The sequence below is a fragment of the Chiloscyllium plagiosum genome, unplaced genomic scaffold, assembly GCF_037043375.1.
Source record: "Chiloscyllium plagiosum isolate Xiang-an unplaced genomic scaffold, Cpla_swu_hap1 HiC_scaffold_17, whole genome shotgun sequence".
NCBI classification, from domain to species: domain Eukaryota; kingdom Metazoa; phylum Chordata; class Chondrichthyes; order Orectolobiformes; family Hemiscylliidae; genus Chiloscyllium; species Chiloscyllium plagiosum.
Genome location: NW_028270155.1, coordinates 35,949,340 through 35,958,880, shown reverse-complemented (window position 1 = coordinate 35,958,880; position 9,541 = coordinate 35,949,340). Strand labels below are relative to the sequence as shown.

Here is a 9,541-nt window from a genome sequence, read left to right as displayed (position 1 = left end):
GAAGCATTAGCAGAGAAAAAGTCTGTGAAGTAGCGGAGAAAGACTAGTGGCACATCCCCTGACAGGGTGGAGAAGGTCATTGATCTTTGCTGATGGATGAGCTTGCAGATGGGTGAGACTGCACTGATACAGGTGGCAATGTCAGAACAGGCTGGCATGGTCTGCTGTCATGTCCTCCACTGACTATCCTGGGGTCAATAATATAACCCCCCCCAATCACCCTATCCACTAGGGCCTCCATCTCATCTGTAAGGTGAGCAGGTAATTTCCTCTTCCCTGCCAAATCTAGACCAAATGTCATGAACCATGCAAGGTGGTTCCAGATGCCAGTACTGACCAAGTGTGAACTGGCCTTTTAAAAATGCAGCAACACCAAAGATGACAAGTCTGTTACAGCAGTGGTAACGACATCTTCCTGCTGTGAGTGATAGAATCTAGTGAACACTAGATCAGAGGGGGCAAAAAGGGTTTGGTAGGTTGCTAATGAGAGGAGGTTGGGACAAAAGTACAAGAAAACTCACTAACCCCTTACGAAACCCAACAAAAATGATACTGTCAAAATATGGCAAGATTGAGCCATTTGGCTCATCTTAACATCTACTTTAAAGCTACATTCATGTAACAACATGTTTGAGGACTATGATTTACCACTTAAGATAACACTTGTAAAAACAATGAAGTGACCCTAAAATCTATTACCACAGAAACATTTATAAATCTGTCAATCAACACATTTTAAAATAAGAGAAGACATTTCAGATTGTTTTAAAAACTGCTTTTAAAATGTAACCTCAAAGACTTGTGTTTATTCTGGATAGCAGTCTTTTAATACATCAGAATTTGAGACAAGCAAGTCAATTTGCGATAAATATTTTATCATTCCAATCATTGACAGCGATTTTGCAGATTGTGGTAAAGTCACTAAAATCACAATACATCACCATGAAGTACTGTTCTTGATTCACAAGAACTTTTTACAGTCTAATATTTCAAGATTCAAATAGGATATTGTTACAAGCAAAGTAATAACATTTTGGGGGTCATAAACAATTATGCAATTTGATTCCAAACAGAAAATAAACAGTGCATAAGATTTTGATGATCCATTGAAATAAATAAATTGGAAAAAGTGCAAATCAAAATAACTTCACACTTCCAGTGTCACAATTACCTCCCAAACAATGAGGTCATGAAAATACTTGAAGATGAGGTGGTAATGAAGGTAGGCACTAGTTGTTGGTTTTCTGCTCTCTGTTTAGTTGAAGTTACCTTTCATACCCTACAAATGACAAAATAATAAGACTTGGGTACAGGGGAAGTCAATTAAAACTGCCAATAAAGTATGTCAAAAGGAGAAGCTCAAAACTTAATTTTGTTGTTACAATTCAGAAAGAAATAATTTTGCCTAAAACTTTGAATTTCCTCATCTCCTGCGTACAGGTGATCAAATGTTGGACAAAGCTATTCAAGCCAATTATTTTTATAAAAATGATTAAATATCAGTACTGTAGCACCTCTGGTTACAGACAGTATACATACATTTCAAAAGATTTCATAAAATACTTAACACATCAAAAAATGTTACAACATAAGAAACATTCAATTGTGTAGTAAAAATATTTAAAAGAATAAACTGTATACAGTAACCTGAAAATCAGTATACTTAGGTACTATAAATTAGTACTATGGATTCTAAAAAAAACTCTAAAGATGGTGTAAACCATCAATTCTCAATTAGAATTTAATTTAGCATTAAGAACAGAATTTTACACGATGCTGAGTACCTTTTTGATTTGGTTGATTCAAATTCCAGAATATTACTTTTTCCACAAAGTGAACCATTTTAAATAGCCTTCTGAACTAATAGTTCTCATGTTTGGAGCAGCAAAATGTGTGAAGCGAAAGACTATGGAAAGTATAAAGACTTCCGCAACAGAAAACTTTGTGGTTGTGAGCTCAACTAGAAACTTCAAGTAGAACTTCCCGGAGTCAGAGGATTTCTTCAAATAGCCCAGGAAGATACCAGCATCTAAGATACCCTGAAGGTTTTAGGACCCAGAGAGCTTTAAAAGTTGCCAGGACTTTTCTTTTCCACCATATCCCATCCCTATAAACATTTAGAAGGTTCAAATATTCACTCCTGCACTACCATTCTCCTCTTCCCAATATCTTCAGTAGCATACTTCAGTATCATCTAAGAATTTTGTGCTCAAGTCCTAGAATGAGACTCAAATTCACATCCTTCTGACTCAGAAACATAGTGGTATGTTGTGGAGATGAGCAATGCATATGTAGTTACTGAATCCCTCACCATCAACATCCTGGAGATCACCATTGGCTCAACACTTTACTGGGTCAAACACATTAATACCTGTGGCTGCAAGAGCATGTCAGAGGCTGGGAATTTTGTATAAAGTAATTCATCTCCAGACTCCACCAAACCTGTCCACTATTTACATGGTGCAAGCCACAATATTAAAATAAAACTCTCTACCTATTAGACAAGTACAGCTTCATCAACTCTTTAAAAGCTTCATACCATTCAGGGCAAAACAGCTTCTTGACTGAGGTCACATCTTAACCATTTACTCCAGCTACAAGAAATAATGAAGCAATCTACCAAGGTTCCTTTTGCAGTATCTTCCAAATTAGCAATCTTTATTATTTAAAATGTCATTATGCAGGAATACCCTCCTCTATAAGCTTTGATCCAACTCACTCACCATCATACAGCTCACTATCACTTTCTCAGGGGAAATTTGATATGGGAAAAAAAATTCTGATCTTGCCAAGAATACCCACATTACATGCAGAAAATGAAATGTTGGGGCCCAATTAAGTCCCAGGCCAGAAAAACTCCAGCCTTAAAGGTTTTGGCTCCTTTTCTCATTGTAGCTTAGTTTCCAGCTATTCTGGAAACTATTTCCTGACGTTATGCCAGAACATCTAAAATAGTATGAGAATTTTGACCCTGAAGTGCTTCAATTCTTAATGAATTATCATGTAAATAAAAATTGACAGCACACCCATGAACCATGATGCAGCTGAGATGAACCCTCCTTCAAAAACATTGTTATAAAACTAGTAGTTTAGCCATAATTCTTTGGAGTTGTTGTTGCACCTGAGGTTTATGCTTTTACCTCAGCCATTTTTAGTTATCCAAAATTCATTTGAAAGACTACACTGCATACTAATAATAGAAGATCTGCCTGGAATCCAGAGACATATTTTAACTTTGTCTATTTTAGATCTAGCATGAACAAGCAGTTTACATCATCCCCTCAATGCATATACCACCATGACTTGCAAATATATCATGGTTCCTTCATCATCACTAGGTCAGAGTTCTGAAACTCCCTAACAACAGCACTGAGTGTACCTACACCATGGAGAGATATGAAAATCTGGGTTATTGCAAATAGGAATTGGTAATAAATGCCAGCGATGCTCATATCCCATGAATGAATAAAGAAAATCAGGAGTGTCCCTATGACTCAATGGAGAAAAATAATTACAATTTTAAATAGATCAGCAGATTATGTTTTCCTAATTTCCTCCAAGTTCTTAAAGAAATGACTCATGTTAGGTGAGGTCCCCATGGGCACTCTATGATCTTGCTCAAAACGTTGCATTCAGGTGCGTTGTAGCATGTTACTTTTCTAAGTTTGCATGCAGGCATTACACTTGCTCTGGATCCTCTTCCTAACTCAGCATAAAAACATTTTTTTTTAAATGATTCTGGATGATGAACACAACTTTTTTTTTCTTCATCTCTTTGGCTGCAAAGAAATCAAAACCCAAGTGGCTCCGCTATTGCCATTGTTTAACTTGAGAAATTTAGGAGATCAGTGATTGAAACTGGTCAAAACTGACCCCTTTGAGTCATAAAAGGGAACCGTGCACAGTTTCTTTCTCTCTCCACTATGATTGATCAAGTGGAAATTCTGTACTCGTAAAGGGGTATTGTAGCTTCTCACTCCCAGTGATAATGGTGTAGGAAGGTGTACCAAAAGCTGGTGAGCAGATGGTTAGTTTCCTGACGAATGGAAGTTTAACTTTAATTGAGGGTCAAATAAGAGCCACACAGTATTGGATCACCAGTTAAAGCTGACAGCAGAAACCTTCCGCCAGGAGGCTCAGGCATTTTTTAAGTTTTAATTGTGTCACAAGGAGTATTACTCAATTACACTAGATTATGTCAAAAATTAAGAGAAAATAATTTTTCCCAACATTTCCTGATGGAAAAAATTAGCAGGATAGAAGAAGCAACATTCTTCAAATTCATTCACAAGATGTGGGCACCACTGGCTGAGCCTGCCAGGGCAGTATTTGAACCCAGGTCCCCAGAACATTACAGGTCTCTGAATTGATAGTCTAGTGGTAATATCACTAGGCCATCTGCTCTCCTATGAAGTTGAGATGGGTATGGTGAAATAGGGTGGGACAGTGGATAGGTGGGGAGGGAGGAGGAGGATTAAGCTATCAGCTAAAAGGCATGTTGTACTGATAAAAACTCCAATTACATGTAGTAACACAGCGTATTTTCACAAAATATTAATTCAGATGGCCTAATTTTCTGAAGAAAATTTAAAATGGTAAACTTTGATGTATTTGACTTTTGTTCAAAATTTTGTATTATTTACATGGTCACCCTCCTTGCTAGAGTATCAATGACACTTTGATGGCCAGCTGCTACACTTGTCTAAGAACAGATAGTTGGAAAGAAGAACTCAGAATAGTGTGAAACTCAGTATCTTAAACTCAGAAAATGACCTATTATGTCTCTACAGAATTCAGAATATTTCATTAAAAGCAAATGAATTGGTAATTTCCAGGTGCATTTTTATTTCATTGCTTTCTCCCCTCCCTGGAAGGTTTTATTTAAAAATGTAAACAAACTCCAAAAAACTAAAACACACATTAGTAAAATTAAGTTCACATGTCAATCTGAAGACTACACATCGCAGCACATTGAAAAATAATATGACAACACAAGTTGTGAGTTGTACCAGTAGTGAATTGAAGGCTCAATTTCATTAATGGCAAATTAAACTACTGATTTACAGAATACTTTCAAAAGTAGAAACACTCCAATTTCAAAACGATAAAATGGAATAAAACATTTTTCAGTGAATGTAAAAGTTTTTCTCGTGCGTTTATAGGTTGAGGAGAAATACTAAGCTTATTAATAAGACGTGCATACAAACAATAAAAATTACTTTTGCACATACAGAAGCTGCGAATGCTCACATTCTTAATGAAAAGAAAGGAAGAAGTGCAATTCTAAAGCCTCATCCATGACATTCCAAAGACACTTTTAAAAGTTTAGCTACTGTTGTCAGGTAAAAAATGCAGAAAACAAATTTATATGCAGCAAGCTCATAGAAATAATGTGATACTGACTAGACAATCTACTTTTGTAATGGTAATTTAGAGATCAATATCAACCCAGCACCAGTGATCCCCTACTCTTACCTGCAATTGTGCCACTGGATCTGCTATACTCACTGGGGCTGGAGTTGGTTGCAAGACAGTTTTTTTTGTTTTATTATTTAATCTGAAAAGCAGTATCTCCAAAAGGTGCAGTACTGCACTGAAGTACCAGTCAAAATTTTGTGGTCAGGTTTCAAATGGGATTTGAACCAACAAGCTTGAGACTGAGAAGTGGGAGTGTTATAAATGGATAACTGCTGACACAAAATGTACTTGAGTATAATTATTATTTGCAATTATTAAATGGATTTTTTATTCAGGCAATGGCTCTGTTTTGCTGGCAAGTGGCTCTGCAGCATTCTACATTAACAGACACAAAGATTGACCTTAATGAGAAACTTGAACAGATTCTACAGTGCTGCATTAAAGCAGAAAAAGAACAAAAAAAATGGTAATGATTGCTCCACAATTCCAGATAATGTTGCACTATCTTATGCATCAACAATATCAATAATTCTATAATCAAAGAAAGAATAAAAACATCCTCTTCCATTCAAGTTGGCATCAGCTAAATAACATACAAAACATATCGTGGGGAATACACTCTAAATTTCCACTAGTGTCAACTTAACAAATCCTGTGGAATTTATTTTTTCAAGGAATGTGGGCCAGCATTTATTGCCTATCCTTTATTGCTCTGGAGAAGGTAATGAGAGGCTGACAAATCAGAACTGAGTCTTAAACACAGCAGCTTGAATTGCTTGCCTTTCATAGCCAGTCTACAACACATTTAAGCAATACAGTTAACTGGAATAGCATGCATTTTCAATGGTTGTGTTTGCCTGAAACATTGCATTTTTTAGTTGAACCAAAATTGTTACCTGTTGTTATGACTTAATTTAAAAATAAACTAAATGAGAAGCAGAGCACAATGTTCAGTTTGATTAATGCTCCATAAACTTTCAGATATTACAAAGTGGAAGGTCATGACAATATATATATATGACAATTAATCTGTGGCTTTCTGGATGATATATTTAACTTATTTACAGCTCAAATATTTTAATATTAATTAAAAATATTAAACAAATACAGCTTCAAAGACAAGCATTGATAAATTTATACTATGTTGATTAGACTAATTTCAAAAAGATACTGGACTGTTGAGATAGCTCAAAGAACAGCATCAATGATTCCAGCATCTAGACTGCCACAGGGGGGCAATTCCACTGAAAGAAAATTTATATTATCTAGGAGCGGTTGGGTTAAGGTATTAATTATCTAATATGTAAAAATAATAAACAGTGTTGAAAAGTCAGTTCCTTCATCAGGTATTGTTGGTACAGAAAATCTGATAAGATAAATGCAAAACAAAATCTTTAAAAACTATGGATGCAAAGACTTTGTATTTACATATTCATCATTTAAGGCTGAAATTAAAAAAAATTGTGGGGGTCATTTGCCATCTATGGGGCAGAATCTGCATTTGCCCCATACAAAGAAACGACAACAAAGTAACTGAGAAAAGGACCGGACTTCCCAAGCTTGAATGAGCTGCTGAGCCTGGAAGGGTATTAGTGCTGGCTCATGTGCTGACCAGATCTTTGGCCCCACATGATGAACACTAATGAAATGTCCTTCCGTTAACCACATTATTTCAGGCAATGTAATATAAAGCACCATTGGGTGCAACCTTGAAGTTTTCTGTCCTGCTTGTGTTTGGATCCACAAGCACTGGTTACATTGCAGAACCTTCCATTAATGGAGATATGATTTATTAGTAAACATTGACTGCAATTATCAGCAAGCTGTTCAATCACAGCCTAGCCCAATACTGCAAACACAACATTTAACCTTACCAACCACTTTCAATAAGAATCACTGAAGGACCTTACCAGTATTCCTTTCATGACACTAGAGACAAAGACAGTTTATGTGTTATTGCTTCATATTAATATCATTGAGAACACAGATCAGATATTGAGCCTTCTATTACATGTAGTTTTGTTGCTTTTTGGATAAACAGTTGGGAGTTATTATAGGCCATTGCATTCATTTAATTACTCATTATACACAAACTTGAAAATAAAAGTGGACTGCAATACAAAGAAATACTTCATGAAGTTCTAGGGGTCAGTCTCTGAGTGTAAGGAACCACAACATCTTGGCTAAAAAAAAATGTATTTTTTTTTCTAATTCCTCTCAACTAAATGAACAAACTAGCTATATTTATTAACAAAGATTGTCTAAGATCCAACAAACAGTCAATCTCTCCCATGTAATTCCTAAATTTTAGCCCTGTCCACAGTTAAGACAGTTTTGCAGGCATGAAGGTATTTCAGAATTGCATCCACCATCAGTAGCCTTTGACCAATGCACAAATAATCACAGAGGGATATTTATACAAACACCAAAACACATTGCATACTCTTCACCCAGTATAGTACTCAACCATTTACTCCCTTTCTAATGAAAGGAGCATGTGATGCTTTCTCAACCAATTTTGAAGTGGTTGACTAAATCCTCAAATTGAAGTTATGAGAAGTGTTTCCATGAATAAAATGTTGACTTTGGAGTGTGTAACAACGTCTCAATTGCTTGAATCTTTGTGCGTTTTTCTGAAGGAGTTCAATTTGTTTTATTATGAACTCTGAGGTACTACCTCCATAAGTTTTTGACTGAAAACAGTTGCAGAATCTGCAAGAAAGTAGGAAAAATTTTTAATGATAAAACTAACAATGTGCTAATGTTAAACAACATGTTTTCAAACATACTAATTAAAAAGACAGTAACTGGCTCAAAATGGTGGCGATAGACAACCTGTAAACATCAGATCTCTAATTTTACTATTTTTACAGGGGCCTAGCATAAAGAAGCCAAAATACCAGCCTGTTTATTCAGCAGGTTTCCAATAATTCCAAAATTGGACTGCACAGGGCAATGACTGCTATTTTAGGGCAAAATAATCAGGTCAACATTGTACATGGTAGACTAATTATTCAAGTTATGTCACATCGGATTCAAGGAGAGCTTGTCAACTGGATATAAAATTGGCTTGCCAATAGGAGATGGAGGATGATGGTGCAGGGTTGTTTTTTGGACTGGAGCCTGTTACCAGTGGTGTTCCAAAGGGATTGGTGCTGGGTCCACTGTTGTTTGTCATTTATGAACAATTTGATAAGAATTTAGTAGGAATAGTTATTAGGTTTGCAGGTGGCACAAACATTGATGATATAGTTGATAGTGAAGAAGATTTTCTAAGAGTACAAAAGGATCTTGATTGGGCCATTGGGCTGATGAATGGCAGATGGATTTTAATTTGAATAAATGTCAGATAATGCATTTTGGTAAGACGAGCAAGGGCGAGACTTATACGGTTAATTGCAGGGCCCTGGGTAGTGTTGTAACACTGCTGCAACTGAGCATCAATAGTGGAGCAAGTGGATGCTTGTTAATGTGGTGCCAATCAAGTGAGCTGCTTGGTCCTGGATGGTGTCAAGCTTCTAGTGTTGTTGGAGCTGCACTCACCCAGATAAATGGGGATTATTCTATCACACTTCTGACTTGTACCTTGTAGATGGTGGACAGGCTTTAGGGAGTCAGGAGAAGAGTTACTAGACATAGTATTCCTCACGTCTGACCTGCCCTTGTAGCCACAGTTTTTATATGTGAATCCAATTGAGTTTCTTGTAAATGGTAACCTCCAGGATGTTGATAGTAACACCAACTGAATATCAAAGGGCAGTAGTTATTGCAGTAGTCTTTTATTGGTGATAGCCATAGCCTGACATTTGTGTGGCGCAAATGTTATTTGTCACTTGTCAGCCCAAGCCTGGATATTATCCAGATCTTATTGCGTTTCAGCATGGACTGGTTCAGTATCTGAGGACTTGCGGATGGTGCTGAACATTGTGCAAACATCAGTGAGTCATCCCCACTTCTGACTTTATGATGGAGGGATGATTGATGAAGCAGCTGAAGATGGTCAGAATATTCCTCCTGATCTAATAAAAGTAATATATACCACTGTTTCCCCAGGTCCTTCTCTTACCCTGACGACCACCTTTCATGGGTTTATGCACTTTTTAAATGCACAATCTTCTCCAAT

The 9,541-nt window shown here is 36.5% G+C and overlaps 1 protein-coding gene across 1 annotated transcript in view; it reads right to left on the bottom strand.

Moving 5' to 3' along the window:
* Positions 1–786: 786 nt before the first annotated feature.
* slc7a5 (solute carrier family 7 member 5) overlaps positions 787–9,541 on the bottom strand; it is a 90,237-nt gene continuing 81,482 nt past the window's right edge. The window contains exon 10 of the mRNA XM_087995838.1: positions 787–8,130. Within this exon, the coding sequence (XP_087851964.1) occupies positions 8,075–8,130 (56 nt within the window). The 3' untranslated portion in view covers positions 787–8,074. The remainder of the gene's footprint in view (positions 8,131–9,541) is intronic.